This window comes from Nicotiana sylvestris, chromosome 10, assembly GCF_000393655.2.
Source record: "Nicotiana sylvestris chromosome 10, ASM39365v2, whole genome shotgun sequence".
NCBI classification, from domain to species: Eukaryota; Viridiplantae; Streptophyta; class Magnoliopsida; order Solanales; family Solanaceae; genus Nicotiana; species Nicotiana sylvestris.
Genome location: NC_091066.1, coordinates 33,120,328 through 33,141,061, shown reverse-complemented (window position 1 = coordinate 33,141,061; position 20,734 = coordinate 33,120,328). Strand labels below are relative to the sequence as shown.

At 37.4% G+C, this 20,734-nt stretch overlaps 1 protein-coding gene across 2 annotated transcripts in view; it reads right to left on the bottom strand.

Annotated features, from left to right (window-relative positions):
- Positions 1-20,250, bottom strand: part of LOC104246045 (nuclear pore complex protein NUP107) — a 47,749-nt gene extending 27,499 nt beyond the window's left edge. Inside the window, exons 1-6 of one of the 2 annotated variants that reach the window (XM_070158493.1) lie at positions 20,069-20,250; positions 17,670-18,004; positions 16,317-16,386; positions 14,695-14,808; positions 13,846-13,879; positions 13,368-13,493 (exon numbers count right to left, since the gene is read on the bottom strand). In XM_070158493.1, the coding sequence (XP_070014594.1) occupies positions 13,368-13,493; positions 13,846-13,879; positions 14,695-14,808; positions 16,317-16,386; positions 17,670-18,004; positions 20,069-20,148 (759 nt within the window). In that variant the 5' untranslated portion in view covers positions 20,149-20,250. The remainder of the gene's footprint in view (positions 1-13,367; positions 13,494-13,845; positions 13,880-14,694; positions 14,809-16,316; positions 16,387-17,669; positions 18,005-20,068) is intronic. The other variant, XM_070158494.1, reaches the window with a different exon arrangement.
- Between the last annotated feature and the right edge of the window lie 484 nt (positions 20,251-20,734).

Below are 20,734 nucleotides of genomic sequence, written 5' to 3'. Positions count from 1 at the left end.
TCACATGTATCCTTGAAAGTTCACAAGAGGATTTCAGATGGTGCTTTACTGGAGTATATGGTCCACATACAAATTCTGAGAGGGAAGAACTATGGCAGGAGCTGGGAGCAATTAGAGGTATTTGGAGTGAGCAATGGATTATAGGTGGGGATTTCAATGCATGCAGGATGGAGAACGAGAGACTCAATTGCACTATGAGATCCAAAGCAATGAAAAGCTTCTCAGAAACAATTATGGATCTGCAACTGATTGATTGCCTCTTCATGGAGCAAAGTATACATGGTCAAGGGGGGAAAACACTCTACAGACATCTAGGATTGACAGATTCCTTATTTCTACAGAGTGGGATAAAAGCTTTAAAGCAATTAAACAGCTGGCGTTGCCTAGACCTATTTCTGATCATAAACCATTACTGTTGGAATATGGAGAATGGGAGGCAACCCACTCCTAATTCAAGTTTGAGAATATGTGGTTGCAACAAGAGGGGTTCATTGATATGGTAAAAGTGTGGTGGCAGAATTACACTATAGGTGGCAGCCCTAATTTTATTCTCACTCAGAAGTTGAGAAACTTGAAAAAAGACATCTCCAACTGGAACAAAGAAGTTTATGGCAAATTGGAAGTAAGAATGCATACACATACTAAGTAAGAATAGGTTTGTTTGGATATCATCCTTTAGTGAGAGAGGCTCCTCCTTCTCTCTAACTTTATTCTGCCTAAGGCAACCAAACGAATGCATACACATACTACTACAGGCAACCTACTAGCAACAACAACAATTCCTCCAAAGCCTCCTGACAACCCCCCATGTGAGGAAAAGATTTCGTACAAAGACAAGCTGATTGGAGAATTAACTAACGATCTAGGGGACTTGAACAGTCCAAATAGCTCATCTTCCCCATGGATGTGCAACACAATGATCGTGCCCAGTTTACCAACGAGGGAAGGGTGAACCAGCCTCATCAAATAACCCTAACGGAGCAGGATATCAAAAGAATTTATGAACCATGGAAATTCTCCGTTATAATCAAGCTAATTGGAAAGAGAATCCTCCACCAGTATCTAAAGGCAAAGGTTCAAGCCCTGTGGAGGCCATCTGAAAACTTCTCCTTAATAGACCTCGGAGAGGACTATTATACGATTAAATTCAATAAGGAAGAAAATGCAAAGAAAGAACTGCAAAACGGGCCATGGTTCATCAATGGCTTCTTCCTCTCAGTCCAAAAATGGACACCAAACTTTGTAGCCACTCAAGCAACCCAAAGTTTCACGGCCATCTGGGTGAGATTACCCCATCTCCCAACGGAATTCTACGATGGAATTATACTCACAAAAATTGGGAATGCTATTGGAAAGCTTCTAAAAATCGACGCATGTACCTCCTCTACTCTTCGAGGGCGTTACGCACGTTTATGTGTTCAATTGCCACTGAAGGAAAAGGTGCAGCCCTATATCCTTATTGGATCTCACAAACAAACAATATTATACAAATGAGATAATATTCTATGTAAAAAATGTGGTTGTCTTGGGCACTCAACTACCAAATGTACCCACATAACCACCCACAGTACAAACTCGACCAATGAAGAAGGCAAACCAGAAAAACGGACAACGACTATGAATGGCAGACGGTTTCATTCCCCAAGAATAGGAGATCATTATTAAAACCAAGCATGCAGACAAATACCACAACATCAACACTGCCAGGTATAAATGTAAAAATTTTTGAAGCCTCAACGGGTAAGTTTCTCAAAACTCAGCAATTAAAATTCATAGAAAAAAAATCTGTGCCATCCACGCTTCTCGATAATCCAAAGTCTCTTCATAATCCTGTATTAGCTTTAGTTAAAAACCATAAGCCTAATGAAAATACTCTTACTAACCACTTTAATCATAATTACCATAATCTAAATTTAGAGCACCTAGATTATGAACAAACCAGCGGTAAAAATAATACCACCAGTGGTTTGCATGGCAAGGACTACCCCAAGCAGACAGGTGGACAAAACGTGTCTTCTAAGAACTCTAATCCTACGGAGTATCTCCCAAAATCTCTTGCTACTAATGAGCCTGCTAATAACCCTCTAACACCCAATAAAAAAATCCACACAAAAAATACTCCTTTACTAACCCCTCACAGTAATCATATTATGGAGGAAGATATCCCACTATTAGATTGCGTGCAATCAAATGACCTCCCTGACGATGAACACTTGGCCAAAAGCGACCTCCATATGTCGGACGCGATCTCCATTGGAGATATTGCTAAAAACCTCACGCAAGACCCCTTCTCTCCCTTGCATATAGACCCTATCATTACTACTCCTGCTCTTACTCCTCCAAACTCCATAGCTTGTGATATATTAACTTCCCAGAATGCCTCGAACACAACTCACCCTCCGAAGGAGATTTCGCCTAATTCAAATCCAACGCCTCAATCGTCCCTACCCAATGGACAACCTTCCTCCATTACCACCCCATCTTCCCCCTCAACCTGTGATTTACACTCGGCCACCAAATCCACCCAACAATCAGCCACAATCCTGGATAGAGCTAGGCCTCATGGGTCAAGCCATTTCCTTCAATCTTTAGATCGACGGGTAGGATCCAGTCCTGATCATCCAAAATACGAGCTACCTTGCTCAGCTGATCTCGGAGGGCATGCATTTGGCCATGACAAACTACATCAACCAAATGTGGATCTCAAATATCCTCCAACCACTGGCTCCATCACTCAATCAGAACCTAACTACCAATATGCAAGAGATGTGGAACATTCCAGGAAATCCCAACAATATGATGCCACAGAATGTACCAATCAATCTACCCTTGTTTGCTCCAGAGGAGATGTCCATGCTAAACCCCATTTTCACCCCATGGACAGCCCAAACACCCCCTGTCCAACAGGCCCAACCACCAAATCCACAACCACAACATCAGAACCCACCTCCTCCCATGCATGCAGAAGCACAGCAGATGGACATGCAAAATCTCGAGGAAAACCAAGAAGTGGAGGAAGAACCACTCCCTCATCTTGGAGAACCCAGGGTGGCGTTCTCAAACCTAAGCAAAGTAAAAATACTAATCTTCAAGGAATGGCTCGACAAGAAGTGCATCATCAGTTATCCACACACCATGTTCAAGTGCTCGATGGATATACGCCCCCCCCACGACCCCACTGTAGGGAAGAATGTACTGATTCGGGTACCCTCCCACAGGAGGAACAATACACCAACCGCGAGGGAGAACCAAGCACCTTCCAACCAGCCCATGATGAATCAACCCATTAACTTTATAATTTGGAACGTCTGGGGTGCAAATAATGCAAATTTTCGTCGTAATTTTAGGTAGCTTATGGATACTCACAACCCCAGCATGGTAGCTCTGCTAGAAACTAGAATGGCTAACCACCTCTTAATTCTGGAGGACTTCAATTTCACTGAAATGATTAAGGTGCCCTGCTGAGGGGAAAGCAGGTGGGCTGGTCATCCTTTGGAATCATAATAGAGTCGTCGTCAACAACTTCACTAGGCGTAACCAAGAAATCCATGCCATGATCGAGGTAAAACCAAATCACAAAACTTGGCTCTTTCGTTCAATCTATGCTGGCACTGACAAGTACAATCGTGATACATTATGGCATAATATAAAAAATATCTATAATTTCTATAAAGGACCTTGGCTTATGGGAGGGGATTTTAATGATGTAATTATGTCTCAAGAAAAATTTGGAGGTAGGGCAGTGAACCAAAAGCGTGCACAAAACATTTTAGCAAGCCTAAACTACTGCAAATTATTTGATCTAGGCTTCAAAGGGTGCAAATTTACGTGGTCGAATCATAGAAAAAGAGGGAAAGGTCTAATAATGGAGCGTCTCGATAGAGTTTATGCTAACACGGAATGGTTAGATCAATACCCTGATGCCTCCATAATCCACCTATCAAAAACTCATTCCGACCATAACCCTATTCTCATCTCTCTCAAAAAGAAATCCACGAACTATATTGACAAGCCTTTCCGCTTAGAAACAATGTGGTGTTCCCATCCGGAGTTCACTTCTATAGTCAATAAGCACTGGGCCACTAATGATCTTATATCTGCCACGAAGTCCTTTGAGGAGGATGTTAAGAGCTGGAGTAACGAAGTCTTTGGTGACATTCATAGGAAAAAAAGACAAATTCTAGCAAGGCTAAGTGGAATTCAAATTAGTCCTAGATATAGCACTAGCATTTTCCTTCAAGAGCTAGAAAAAAATTACAACATCAATATAATGAGATCCTAGTACTTGAGGAAGATTATTGGAGGTTACGCTCATGAATGGAGGCGACGCTAATACCAAATATTTCCAAATCACCGCGACCAATAGAAAAAGAATTAATAAGATTACCTTCTTTAAAGATGGCTCCAAAAAGTAGATAGACGACCCAAAATCCATAATGGACCACACGGTCAATTTTTTCAAGAACTTATTCACTACAAACCACACTTCTTCCTATTTGCATACACAAAATGGTAGCAACCACTCTAATATACACTTCCCTCCCTCGTGCCTAGACTAGCCGCTTATAGACTTTGAGATCACAAAAGCAATATTCTCTTTTCATCCTAATAAAGCTCCATGACCGGATGGGCTTCACCCCCTTTTTTTCTAAAAATTCTGGAATAACATTAAAGGTAGTGTTATGGATTTCTGTCACAAAGTATTTAGGGAAAACAGTATTCCTAAAGACATTAACAAGACTTACATTTGCCTAATCCCCAAGTTTGAAAATGCTAATCATTTAAAAAAATTTAGGCCCATAAGCTTTTGTAATACGATTTACAAAATCATTTCTAAAATAATAGCCAATAGGATGAAGCCCTTTATGTAGAATATAATTGGCCCTCACCAAGCTAGCTTCATTAAGGAAAGAAGAGCTTGTGATAATGCTCTAATCATTCAAGAAGTAATGAACTACATCAAAAATTCAAAAAGCAAGCAAGGGAATATGATAGTCAAAACCGACCTTGAAAAAGCATTTGATAAATTGGAATGGTCTTTCATCCATAGAACATTAATCTTCTTTAATTTCCCTACTAGTTTGATCAACCTAATTATATGTTGTATTACCTCCTCTAGCTATACCATCCTTGTCAATGGCACAAAGTCTGAATCCTTTGCTCCTTCAAGAGGAATTAGACAAGGAGACCCTATGTCACCCTACATTTTCATACTTTGTATGGAAATGCTCTCTATAATGATCAACCACAATGTGGATATTAAGAAATTGGAAACTATTAGAATTACTCACAAAAGCCCTCCTTTATCGCACTTATTCTTCGCAGACGACCTCACTCTAATGGGCAAAGCCAACATAAAAACAGCCCATTCTATGATTCGTTGCCTTGATAACTTCTGCCAGTTATCAGGCCAAACCATTAACAAATCAAAATCTAAGTTAATTATTTCTAGTCAGTGCCCAAAGTCAACAAAAATCAAACTTTCGAATCTTTGGGACATAAAAGTCAGCGAAACTTTTGGTACATACCTTGACTTTCCAATCATAAACGTTAGCCCAAAACCAAAAGACTACCAATTCGTCATTGATAAAATGAGAAAGAAACTAAGTAGTTGGAAAGCTAAGTGGCTCAACACAGCGGGGAGGTGCACCCTGATATCCTCTACTCTAAACACAATTCCCAACCACATCATGCAATCCTCTATGCTTCCCAAAAAAACTCTAAAGGAAATAGACAAAATCCAACGGGATTTTCTATGGAACTCATCCCCTGATAAGAGGAAACTCCATATGATTAATTGGAACATTGTTACAAAGAACAAATGCATGGGTGGCTTGGGGATTCGAAAAGCTGATAGTAAAAATCTAGCACTCCTAACGAGTTTAGTATGGAGACTTATTAACAACCCTAATTCGATGTGGACCAAAGTAATCTCTAGTAAATATGGTAATATGAGGGGGAATACTACTAACTCCCACACCTGGAAGAGCATCTTTAGAGGATGGCACCTTTGCAATATTGGTACAAGATGGGATATCAATAACAAGGCTCTCCTTAGTGTTTGGCAATCCAATTGGATCCCAAACATAAGGAACCTTAGAATGCAATCGCAGGTCCTCTAAGGGAGCATGAGGATAAGCTTACAGTAAATCAAATTAAGGAAAATGGGCAATTGAACTTCTCAAAAATCTCATCCCTTCCCAAATAACTGATAGCATTAGTGCTATCATCCCCACCGGTAGGAAATCTCGCAATATTCACAATATATGGAGCCTATCCTCTAATGGACTGTTCTCAACCTCTTCTTGCTATCAAATCATAAATGAAGAGGAAAATCAAGACAAAGATTTCAGTTGGATCTGGAGCTTACATTGCCCAAACAAGATAAAAAATTTCATTTGGAAGTGCTACCACAATAGACTTCCTACACGATCTTACTTGGCTAATATAGGTATCAACATCGACCCAATCTGCCCGGTTTGCAAAAACAATGAGGAAACTATTCACCACATCTTCTGGGATTGCTCATCTGTCAACAACTTATGGCATACTTATGGTCTCCAACTGAATGATAAGACGCATACTACTCATTGGCTCGACCATAAGCAAATTAATAATTATTTTAGCCACCACTATCTTTCTTGGAATGAGGACTTTCCTTTTGCCATTTGGAACATCCGGAAAAATAGGAATGTAAATAACCACAACAATACTTCTCACAAAATTCGTTGGTCAACCATTATCAACACCTCTCTAGAATATAAACTCTTGATTGAAAAGCACATTAACAACTCCCTCACAAGTCTATTAAGGTTAGTTGGCACAAGCCACCGCAAGGCTGGTTGAAACTAAACATAGATGGTGCCTTCAAAGCTGATAGATACCAAGGTGGAATTGGAGGAATTGTTCGTAACCATGCAGGCGCTGGATAATGGCTTTCACCAAGAAGGTGCATACACTCTCATCGGCTCAAGTGGAACTCCAAGCACTACAAGAAGGCCTGCAGATGGTTATAGCACACAGTATGCATCCGGTAGAAATTGAAACGGATGCTTCAGAAACAATAACCATGATTGAGCATGACCATCCTACTTACACACATCTAATTTATGCATGCAGGTTGTTACTTCTTCGGGCGAGGCAGAAGGGGCAGGTAATCCTCAAGCATAGCTTCAGGGAAGGAAATGCAATGGCACATATTTTGGCTAGAGATGCACTCATGCAGCCCAACATAAATAAGCTTCGCCTTTTGTCTACCCCACCGGAACCGGCGATGACACAATATCAAAGGGACATGGAGGGCTTCTTTTCTGTAAAAACTACTTCTGCTACTATATGCGCTAGGCTGCGTTAGGAAATGTTGATGCCTTAGAAGGCTGTAGTGCAAATGTTAGTGCCAATTGCGGCAGTTTGGGATGTAATATGTCAATGTTTGACACTTAGCTATTATTAATATATTTCCTTCTGTTCAAAAAAAGTTGGAAGTAAGAAGAAGCAAGGCTCTTGAGGAACTTGCAGCTTTAGAACAAGCTACAGAAGGCAGAATTCCAATGCAAGCTGAAAAGCAGAAGATTTTGAGTTCGCAAGTGGAGCTGGAGGAACTGGCCAAAGCTGAAGAAACATATGGAGACAAAAGTCAAGATGTCAATGGTTGAAAGAGGGGGACAGGAACACTAAATATTCCCATTCCATAGCCAACTCACACAGAAGATTCAACAATATTAACAAGCTTAAAGTAAATGATGAAATAATAGAAGACAAAACACAGATTAAAGAGGAGATTTTGAACTTCTACCAGAATCTGTATACAGAAAACGAAGTGTGGAGACCTACTGCCAATTTTGATGAAGCAACTAGACTAGCAGAAGAGGACAGGGAGTTGTTAGAGAAAGCTTTTGACAAAGAAAAAGTGCATGAAACCATTAATTCTTGTTCCTTAAATAAGGCTCCTGGGCCAGATGGTTTCACTATCGCTTTCTTTCAAAGAACATGGGAGTTTATCAAACCAGAAGTGACGAGGGCACTCAATCACTTTCATGCTATAAGGTGAGATCATGTAATGCCTCCTTTATTGCCTTGATTCCAAAAAAGAAAGGGACTATTGAACTTAGAGACTTCAGACCAATAAGTCTAATTGGCAGTGTCTATAAGATTGTGGCCAAGCTACTAGCAGAAAGATTGAAGAAGATTATTGGCAAATTAGTCTCCAGTCATCAAAATGCTTTCATTAAGCACAGGCAGATAATTGATGCTTCACTTATAACCAATGAGGCTCTAGATTGGAGGCTTAAATCTGGGGAGCCTGGCATTATATGCAAACTTGATATTGAAAAAGCTTTTGACAAGCTGAATTGGTCCTATCTAATTTCTATTCTAAGGAAGATAGGATTCAGAGACAAATGGAGAAGGTGGATTAGATTCAGCATCACAACAGTCAAATATTCAGTGTTGGTCAACAGAGAACCTGTGGGTTTCTTCTCACCTCAGAAAGGGATCCCACTCTCCCCATTTCTATTTATACTTCCCATGGAAGGTTTAAGCAAAATGCTTGAAAAGGCCAGAGAACTACAACGGATTCAAGGCTTCAAAGTAGGGACAAACATTGGGAGTTCAGTCTCAGTTTCTGACAAAGAAAAAGTGCATGAAACCATTAATTCCTGTTCCTCAGATAAGGCTCCTGGGCCAGATGGTTTCACTATCGCTTTCTTTCAAAGAACATGGGAGTTTATCAAACCAGAAGTGACGGGGGCACTCAATCACTTTCATGCTATAAGGTGAGATCATGTAATGCCTCCTTTATTGCCTTGATTCCAAAAAAGAAAGGGACTATTGAACTTAGAGACTTCAGACCAATAAGTCTAATTGGCAGTGTCTATAAGATTGTGGCCAAGCTACTAGCAGAAAGATTGAAGAAGATTATTGGCAAATTAGTCTCCAGTCATCAAAATGCTTTCATTAAGCACAGGCAGATAATTGATGCTTCACTTATAGCTAATGAGGCTCTAGATTGGAGGCTTAAATCTGGGGAGCCTGGCATTATATGCAAACTTGATATTGAAAAAGCTTTTGACAAGCTGAATTGGTCCTATCTAATTTCTATTCTAAGGAAGATAGGATTCGGAGACAAATGGAGAAGGTGGATTAGATTCAGCATAACAACAGTCAAATATTCAGTGTTGGTCAACAGAGAACCTGTGGGTTTCTTCTCACCTCAGAAAGGGATCCCACTCTCCTATTTATACTTGCCATGGAAGGTTTAAGCAAAATGCTTGAAAAGGCCAGAGAACTACAACGGATTCAAGGCTTCAGAGTAGGGATAAACATTGGGAGTTCAGTCTCTGTTTCTCATCTGCTGTATGCAAATGATACTCTAATCTTTTGTGAGGCTGAAAAGTCACAACTTATGTACCTAAACCTGGCTTTCCTCCTATTAGAAGCTCTTTCTGGGCTACATGTTAATGTGTTGAAAAGTATCATTTATCCAGTCAACCATGTATCTAACATTGAGGAATTAGCAGGTATCATGGGTTGCAGTATTGGCTACTTGCCTACCACATACTTGGGCCTTCCACTAGTTGTCAAATTCAAAAGCTGTGAGATATGGAGTGGGATTATTGAAAAGTTTGAAAAGAGATTAGCATCATGGCAATTGCAATACCTCTCCATGGGAGGAAGACTAACTCTTATCAATAGTGTACTTGACAGCATCCCAACTTATTACATGTCATTGTTTCCTACCCTTAAAAAGGTGTTAAAGCAATTAGATAAAATTGGGAGGGACTTTCTATGGGAAGGGAACAGCAGCACTACAGGTTTCATCTCATTTAGTGGGATAAAGTCATACAACCAAAGCACCAGGGAGGATTGGGTATCAGAGATCTCTAGAGGTCCACAACAAGTGTTTACTAATGAAATGGCTTTGAAGATATGGCACAGGGGAATCAAGCCTCTGGAAGGAGGTGATTATTGCAAAGCATGGGAAAAAAGACAACTGGAGCACCAAAGTCTCTAATTCACCTTATGGAGTGGGCCCTTTGAAGTACATCAGGAAATTGGGGAATGAATTTTCTAGGAATCCTACTTCAAAGCAGGCAATGGAGCACATATCAGATTCTGGAAAGACAAATGGCTCAACAACATTACACTCATGGATAAATACCCTAGCATGTTCCAGATTGCATTGGACAAAAACTCCTCCATAGCTCAGGACTGAAGTGGCAATAATTGGGATGTTCATCTCGGAAGAGCAGTGCAAGATTGGGAAGTGGACAACTTGATAGAATTGCTTGCCATAGTGGAAAGGTTCAACATGAATGCAAGTACACCAGACACCATTTGTTTGGGGAGTAAGGGCACTTTCTCAGTGAAAGAATGTTACAGGCAACTATGTTCTCAAAACCAAGTGATTGATGCATGGCCATGGAAATTAATATGGAAAACTAAGTTGCCTATTAAAGTAATTTGCTTTGACTGGATTGTTCTCCATGAAGCTTGCTTGACACAAGATAATCTCAACAGGAGAGAACCTTCAGTTGGTCAATAGATGTTATATGTGCAGGGAGAACGTGGAAACAGTCAGCCATCTGTTTTTGTTTTGCCCACTGGCCACTGATTTTGGAACATGTTTTACTATATTTTTGGCCTCAAATGGGTTATGCCGCAAAACATAAAACAGGCACACTTGAGCTGGAGTCAATGGAGAGTTGATAAGACCATCAAGAAGATCTGGTTGATGATCCTTGCAGTTATTTTTTGGTGTTTGTGGAATGAGAGGAATAGTAGATGCTTTGATGGGATCTCAACTCCAAATCACTCTCTCAAAGCTATATGCCTACTCAATCTTTTTTGTTGGACTAAGTTAGCTAATGTAATTAGTTCTGCTCATCTTTTGGACTTTGTTAGCACCCTTGTCTTAGATTGACATACTGTAAAGGGACTAGTTTTTCTTTCATTTTTGCACCTCAACTTTTGCAACTATGAATCTCCTTGATGCTTTTATTAATATAACATCTTACTTCATCCAAAAAAAAAAAATCTCAAAAAGATTTAACGTGTATTCATTGAAATCATTACAATATTGTTTAAATATTTATTTTATCTACATACATATTTTAAGATTTTTTGAGTTATAAAATAGAATTATAGTTAACTACTTAAAAGTTATTCGTTGATAACATTTTAGTGACACACTACTTGAGTTCAGGGAACACTTTTGGCAGTAATTAATTTTAGGTGATTCTTTGAGTTATCCAACTGATTATCTTTCTAATATTTAATTCTAAAATCCTAATATTAATTTTAGTCGAATTTAAAGTCCTAAATGTTACAAAAATAACTAAATCATTATTTTGTCTAATATGAAATATACTTTTGAAGGGTAGGAAGTTCTTTTTTAATTAAATAGAATGACAAAACATTCCAGAATATTAAAAGTGGTAAATTCATAATTGAATTTAGAATACGAATATTAGTTCATTCACATTTTTTAAATAACGGCATTACTCAAAGTCTTTCTCTTGTTTTCTTTTAAATTTATCGAGGGATGATTCTAACATGGAAGTTAACTTTGCTTTGGATGGTAAAATACTCACGTTAGTTCTGATTTAATTAATATCTTACATGTCTGTGATGGCTAAAGTCTAAATATTAGGACTTTTACTTATTCAATAAGGAAATATTTAATAATCAAAATTTTAGGTGAATTAAATGTCCTAAATATTAAGAAAGTAACTGAAACTACAATTATGTCTAATGTAAAAAAGGCGAATGATATTTCACTAAGAGCCTTCGTGCTTTTAATATAACAATATAGATTCTTGCTAGGTTTTTGAGAATTTTGTGCATCTTTACTACCAAAAAATTTAAAAAAAAACATTAGCTGAAAAAAGCATTTTGGAAACTCTCGTCTCCCTCATGGACAGTTTTTCAATACTAAACGCAGGCGTTTGGATATAAGAATTGTGAAATTCCGGAAAAAATGATATAAAAAAAGAAATCAAGCGAAAATAGTATTTGAAAATTAGAGTTGTGTTTGAACATGAATACAATTTGCAGTTATTTTTGAATTTTTGTGAGTGATTTGAAGTGAATTTTGAAAAACAGGTTTTTGGAGTTTTTCAAATTTCCAGAAAAATTTCGAAATTCAATAGTAAAATTTGAAAATTTCATGGCCAAATACTGATTCCAGAAAAAGTGAAAATTTTCCGAAAAAAGTGAAATTTATTTTATGGCCAAATGGGCCCTAATATAGCCAGCTAATTCGAAATTGAATTTAGCTGATTGATTGATTTATACATCCCAGACGAAGTTCAAACCAAAAAAAATCTTTAATAGATAAAATCGCACAAAGTTCAGAAAATAAAGGAAGATGAAACTTATGTTAGCCTGTTGAGTCCTACATTGGTCAAGTATATAAGCCATCATCGCCCTATATGATCTTAGACAACGTGATCTCCTCACCATATGAGCTAATTTTGGGATTGATTTAGGTACCAGGTCCATCTTCCTAATATGGTTAAGACAAGACTAGTCTAATCTTTGGTTATGCAATGTCGGGCCCCAGTATTATATTATTCCATGCACCAGATATTCAACAATGGATGTGCAGGGGGTGTAAAGTGCAACATGCATGAGTCCTAGATATGGTCTTGGACGATCCTCACTTCATGAGCAAATTTTCGAGATTAAATTAGGTCCAAGGTCCATTTTCTTCACAAAATCAGTTAGAGTGCTTCCGCATTTACAAATAAAGTTCAACACCTAGAACCAATTAGGTTTCTAGGGATCTGCCAAATGTGTGCAGTTCTCTAATGTACATATAAAGTGTAATGTGCATTTTAAAGCTTGCGGAGACATATTTCAAAAAATGGAATAAGCTCCAAAAAAGATTTCGCAAACACTAAACAGTAGTGGTACTATATTCTGGAACGTTACACCTTAATTATAAGAACAAACCAGGAAACATGATTAACCAAAAATGGCAATAATTGGTTTAATGGCATAAACTGAGATTGTTCTGCTATAACGTGACGGTGCTACCATTTGCCCCTTCAGGGACATCAGATAAAACTGTGAAACTATTTTTCCCCTTTTTTTGGATATATCTGTGACACCATTTCATCACATTAAGCATCAAGTTTCACCTCAATCATCCACATTCAACTGTCCATGGAGCAGTATGAGATGCACGAAACAATGTCATAAATATTTATAATCAACTCAGACATGTAAAACTGCAAAAGGATTTATTTACATCCCTGTTAAATTATATGCTTGATTGATTTTAAGGAATAAGAATGAACAGATAGGGAAAACCACCAAAAATAAGAAAACTGCAAGAAATAAATTATCATATACTAATTCATTACCTTTCTATCCAAATCAAGGGCTTTGGAGGCTAATCCTTCAAGCCACTGAACAATTCGGAGGCATAGTTGTGCAGTATGATTCTTCACAACAAATTGGCAAGCTTCTAAGTGTGAAGTAGTTGGCAACTGCAAAGAACATAGTATGATAAGCAAAAATTAAACATAAAAGAAACTAAACAACACATTCCTTAAAAGCTAGATGTTTAGTTAGTTTGTTCAGTTGGAACTTTCTTTTCCCTGTTAATAGGGTTGACACTTTTTGGATTTTGTTAGCTCCCTGGTTCTAGCATAGGCACTCTTGTACTCGAGCTTACAATGTTTTTTGTCTTTTGTAGGGGAGCTAACATAAGTTCTGTTCTTGTAATTTGGCATCTTCCTGATGCCCTTTCAATGATATTATCTTACTTCATCAAAAAAAAAGAAACTAAACACATTAACAGCAACAATACTACTCTGTTGACAACTAAAGATGCATCACCAGGATAAGGTCTTCAGGAAGTTCTTCATTTCCTGCAAGAGGATGAAACGTTCAATTTAAATAACAATAAACATCTAGCAAATGAACTTGAGCAGGAAACTATTTTCTGTTCATTACGAAAACTTTATGCAGTAAAATTGCTGAAACACAACAAAAGAGATCCAGCTAATAATGACATTAGTGAACTGCTTCCCACAAGAAAATCAAAGATTTACTACACATTTAAAAGTGACTCGTGTCCACAACCTCTTTTTCAAGAGCCAAATGCAGAGTATATTTAGAAAGAACATGAAACTCCTTTTGTCAACATACAAGGAAATGAAAGATCTACATTATTCAACCGTTACAGGACATGAATTCTAATACTACACCAAAAGGCTATCTCCAAGGGTCAATTGTGCACACACGTTGTTATTATTTTTATAACGACGTAGATGAAAGAAAAGTATCCCCTCCATTCCTTTAATATGAAAATTTGAGTTGTCATCAAAATTATCAAGTTTTAAGTTGAAAATAATGTCCATTAGATCATATTTCCAAATTGCATCTTTTTTTTTAACCAAGTACAGCATTTCCAAATTGAATCTTAGACATTTCAAAAACTACATTGAGAATATTATCTACAATAAATGAATAGATTTTCATGATGATTGAAAAATTAAAAAGAAATATCATAACCGAAAAGTTAAAAATCAAAAAGTTAGTTCGAACCATATGAATTAAGACAGATGGAGTAACAACTATGCCCAAAGACATACACAATTTTATCACTACCAAAGTAAGAAGTGGCAAGACTTTCTAGTGATAACTTAAGAACATAGGAATTAAAAGGTTGACGACTTATTTCCTTTTCCATAAAGATGCCACAAGAGAGACCATGAAGCTGCCTCGTCAAGCAAAATCCGTGCCTTCTGTCTCATCAATTTGTCCTCCATAACTCTGTGCATTTCATTAGAACCATACCTACAGGAAAAGAGCACAAGACATTGCAGTCTCACATGAAAAACACTAGATACATCCTCAATCTGGGACTACACTACAAAGTTCACAATAGCATTGGAGGATGTTGGCAAACACCATATTTTTCACAAATTTGGCATCTTAGTTTCTGTTGTTTTACTATTTTAGTCATTACAACCACTAAAAATTCTCTTTTTTATAATGAAAACAGATTGAAGAAAACTAAAGATTATTTACCTTTAGGTGGAAAATCAGTCAAATAATATAAGAGCTCTTCACAGTGGTAGTTGCAGGTGAAACTGTATAATGGTTAAACAATAAAGTAGAAAGGCAGCAAAAGGGAAAACTTGAAAAGGACTTACTGTTATTTGAGGTCTTTGTAAGATATTTACTAAGGAGAGCAGTTTCTCTGCTACTAGTCAGAGCACATATTTTTATTACCCTGGCTTGTTGGAAAAGTCAGATTGATACACTGAAATATGAAAGACTTACTACAGTCAAATAAAACTTGGAAGACTAATGTGCTAATTCAGAAGACTTCCACAATCCAATTGGCCGGATACACATATAGGAACAAGCAAATCCGGAGTATCTACACGTTTAACCAAGATATTTCCTTTTTCTTTTATTTTAAACTACAGGAGGAGCACAAGAGCTGGAAAATCACTTTTAAAGAGTAATAATGAGACTCCAAATCACAACAGATTTAAATGACCGCAAAAAGGGGGGAGCATGTGGCAAAGAAGAAAATAAGGTTGACTGACAAAGAGCTCTTTGGACCAAAATGGCAAAACTAGTCTAAGGCTTGGCGGACTCTCTTAGTGTCATCTTGTGAATGTCAACCCAACTTCGAGATCCTAGTTTGTTGATCTGGAGTAACTTTGACAGAAGTTTATCCAGCTTTCGCTGAAGTTTAAAAGGATGCAAAATACTTCTGAGGCAGGAATTTGAGATTGTCAATCACTTCAAAGAACTCAAGCATGTAATTGAAGATACTCGAGAATTTTTGGAGCAAAAAAGGTGCACTCACAATAACTACAAAAGCTAACAAAGACATCATTTAAACTAGCATACTCTTCATAGATTACAGATGAATTGAATGTCCACCTTTCGTTTTAGCTTATTTCAACTAAAATCCAGTGCAGCACATTTCCAGCAACCAACAATTCATGTCTTTCCTTCTATTTTTCTTTTATTATCAGTAAAACACTCATCTACTTCTTATTACTATAGAATCAAAATGTAACTTGTGGCACTCATATTTTTCCCGGTTAACAGTAAAAAACACATTGTCAGCTCTCGTATTAATAGCCATAGACAGTCAAATAGAGACATTCAAGTTGGGATAAAATGCACATATGATACAGAGCAACAGAAATACTTTTTTTATGAAGTAGATTTCATTAATGGCATCAAGAAGATGTAGATGTAATAAAAGATAGAGGTCAGCTCCAATAAAGAGAATTCTAAGCTAAGGCTAGTGAGCTGACAAAGAGGAGCAGCATACATACCTAATTGATTCTGAGACATCACGGCAACAATTCTCAAAATGTAATATCAAGTCAGGGATAGAAATTAACCCTACAGCACATAGAAACAGAAACTGTTAGATATCAATCTTTACATTATTTTCCCTCATTCATGGCATACTAAGAGAACTTTCTTCTGAAAACTGGTAAATTAATCTACACTGCATAATGTCCAAATCTCTAAAGTTCAGATCTTCCAAAGCTGACAAGTGAGGCTTGCTATAGTGGTTGAGCACCTCCGCCATCAACCAGTAGGTTGAGGGTTCGAGCCACGTTAGAGGGTAAGTGGGAACACTATTGATCCTCCTGATGGGGTGGGGTGGGTAAAAAAAGTTCTCCAAAGCCCAATGCAGGCCATATATACAACCCAACATTTCCTATCTGTAAAAGAGTGAGAGAACCAAAAATATTGAAGTTTGTTTTAAAATCAAAAGGAGCAAAATTCAAAGTTTTCTCTATTTCACATGCACGAACCCATGCAAAAGAGAGAAGATTATTATGTCTCAACAAAAATTTAATTCCATGACTGTCCTGTCTAGCTCTCTCTCAGTTTCCTATTGAATCCAGCTTCTACAGAAAGCATTGGATGCCATCCTTATAAATATAGGGAAAAAATCCAAAGATTGTGAATAATTCAAGTACCAATCAACATAAAGATTAATGATCTTGACATCTCAACTTTAACATCAGATCAGTGTAAGTTACTAGAAATGTAGACAACTTGGATACAAGATTTAACCAGAAAAGAAATCATAACCACACAGTAAGAAAATCATTACACTAGTTCTTTTAGTCTATGAATAATAGTGATAAGCATGCAGAAAATACCAAACAAAACCCCATGAACACAAGTTAGTTACACAATATAACCATACAGAGCTTACAAATATATCTCATGCCTCTCCACTTCTCGATCTGCATACAGATATTCATGATTCTTTTTATTCCTAAAAAAATCAATTAATCAATCCACTACACCTCAATCCCAAAAAATTAGAATCACAGTTTTATTTGGGTAAGGTAAAGTAAAAATTAGAATCACAGTTTTTTTTCTCTAAACATCAAAATTCAAGACATAATGGGGGAAGTGGAATCCAAGACATCAATTGCACCAAGCAATCCCATTTCTCTAAACCCATCTCGCAAATATCATCAAATGTAAGAAGTGTAAATGGATAATTAGTGTTGGAGCCCTAGGGTAATTTCAAAATGTAAGCTACATAACAACAACAATCCAAAATCATCACCCAAGCACTTTCTGTTGATCAAAGAATGCCACCTTGCACTGCTGTAAATAAGGTTATATTAGGTCAACACAATTTTACTAGTAAGCACCTTGAAGAGCTGAATCCAGTAGAGATGCAAATAAAGAAAATGTTGAGTCTCCACTGTCCGGTGATGCATCATGCTCCTCCTTGCAAGTTCTAAGGGAAATACTTCCACCTTGACGAATCAAATCATCAGTATCTGTCTCTAATATCCCATGGCTATCAAGAGATGGTCTACTCTTAAAGGCAGTTTGTATTCGAGAAGGTGTTACATCAGCATCAATACTTTCAACTTCTTGTTTGATGTTCTCCATAAAAAGTGCTCCATTCGATCTAACCTCAGTGACCCTAGCAGTAGATCTTTCCCGATGAGGAGATAGGCTTGAACCTGAACTCCTTTTCCTGTGCATGGTACTGATGCTTCAGTGGCGTGTGGATTTACAGAAATTTTAAATACACACACAAAAACTAAAATAGATGCCAAGCCCATAAAAATCATTGTCGATACTGTGAAACAGCATATAGTTAATACAGAACATATAAGCAAAGGCACCTTCAACTACCATACTCTAAATACTTTCAGAAAAATACCACTATACAGAAATGCACATGCTCTTATAAAATAATAGGAGTATCCAATAGTATTAGACTTTGTCTTTTTAATTTTTTTTTTTTTGGTTGTGTGTGTGTGTGTGGGGGGGGGGGGGGTTACAACTATCTCCAAAGAATTTTGAAGACAATAGTCAGGCTGTTCTGAGTTTTTTGCATGTTCGCAATATTAACAGGTGAACACCGTCTGCCAATTTGCTGTCCCTTACTGGCATGCTCAATTGGTACATCCAAATGTCTCTTGCCACGGATTTGTTTCACTTATGTGTCCACTGTCTCTTCTGTTAAAGGTATACTGAGGGAAATTGACCCAAAGGACTAAACGGGTGCAACACGATATTCAATTTGATCTCTGGCCATTGCTTCTAAGTTATGGAGAGACAGAAAACTTGAATGCTACAGCAAGAATTTGGTAAGGTGAATAAATACAGAACCAAGAATAAGTGCCAAACCTAGGCTTCAGTAATAGGACTGTGTTTGTATACATGATATATAACATACATGGAGCTAACAATACCTCTTTTGTATACTTTGCATCTATTTGATGCCAGTAAAGAAACAACTCACTTCATCAAAAATATAATATATATGAATATGTACATACATGATGATAATTCTCCCAAGTCTGTACTCATTGTCCTGCAGTAGTGGTCAAGGGGAGCACAACAACAACAACAACAAACTCCGTATAATCCCACCAAGTGGGGTTTGTGGAGCATAGTGTGTACGCCGACCTTACTCCTACCTTGTGAAGGTAGAGACAAGGGGAGCACATATAATTAAAATTTAAAAAAATATATATTTCTACTAATTCTGCACTCATTGCCACACAGGAATAGTGAATGTAGTGGTACTTCACATCGACCAAGTAAAGATTTTAAATCTGGCTCGACCAACAACTGTGTCTCTCTACCATGCCCACTCTCTTTTCCTAAAATTAACTGTGAGCTTTCCCACAAAAGATATTACGAGCTGAACATCTCTTCTTTTTCTTTTTTGGTCAAATCCAATTCCATACCTGGTAAGCACAACCAAGGGTGTTAAATTGCTACCTATGTAAAGGTTCTTAAAACTGAAGTAATGTGGTAATTATGAGTTGAATATCAGAACTACTAGAATGACTTGAACCCCATAATAGGAAAAACACCCAGGTCCCCAGAGGTTCAAAATTTCCTACTTCAGTACAATGCACTAATAGACTTTTGTGGCTCGGTCCTTCCCTGGACCCCGCGCATAGCGGAAGCTTAGGGCATTGTGTTGCCCTTTAGTATAATGCACTAATAGCTGTTGCAGAAGCTAAGTATACATCAATTGACAGTCATCAATCAATCAACTATACCTCAATCCCAAACTAGTTAAGGACAATTAAACCAATCATCTACATTTTTTTAGGACGGTAGTGTCCGAGTCAACTTGCATGTGCCTCGACTATCCCCCGGGTATCTGCTGCCTCCGACCAACATAGGTATTGGGTAACTCTATCCACAAAACTTTGCTATATGGGAAGAAATCATCTAGTGTTTCTTGTCATGCTAAAATTTGAACCTGATACCTCATGGTTCTCCTCCCACTTCATTTGTATCCGGTCCGCTCAATTGGAACTCATTTTATTCCAATACTAAAAATATATAAGGGTTTTCAAACCCTAAAGGTTTTCTAAATCTCACACTTGTGAGGGGTGAGCCTCTGTAACCTAAGCAAAGATGGAAGCTAGTGCAAGTGTAACAAAAAAAACTAAACTTTAATTTCAACTAGTTTGTATCAATTACAATCTATATAGACGCAAAAGAAAAGAAAAAGACAAACTTATTGGTAAAAGTTCGAAATGGCAAAATTGAAATTTGCAGAAAGAGATACCCGTATCGACGAAAACGCTCTCTTGTACTGAGATTTTCAGGGTCAAAATAGCTGGGAGATGCGCCCTCGTCAATCTCCATCTTCAGAATACCCAAAAGATTTGACGGGACAGAAACGAGAAAAGCTAAAGCCCTGCAGGTTTAAGAGCGGGAAGGGTTTTAAGAAAGCTCTAATGTCTGCGCGACACTGCAAGTAGTACTCCGTGTAATAGGTTGGATAAAATGACAAAAAGGTCTCTCATGTTTGAAGTAGGTCTAAATTAGTCACTGAAATATACTCTTGAGCTATTTTAGTCTTTTAAGCTTGTCAAAAGTTACTTTTGATCCTTGTCGAGTATTTAACAAAGTGTACTTGTTTTTTTTCTTGGTCAAGAGGATCTTATATTATAATATTAGTTTAAAATTATTCTTACATTGGGCTGTTGAGGAGTTAGGTCCATTGTACCAAAAAGTGAGTAGTCCAAAGTTATATTTAGAGCCCGTTCGGATTGGCTTATTTTAAGTGTTTTAAGCCAAAATAGCTTTTAAGCAATTTTGTAGTATTTCAATAAAGTAAAAAAGTATTTTTAAGCATTTATTTTTAAGCTAAAATGACAAAATAAGCCAAAAGTTAAAATTCCTAACTTATGGCTTTTGGCTTAAAAGTCACTTAAAACAAGCTCATTCA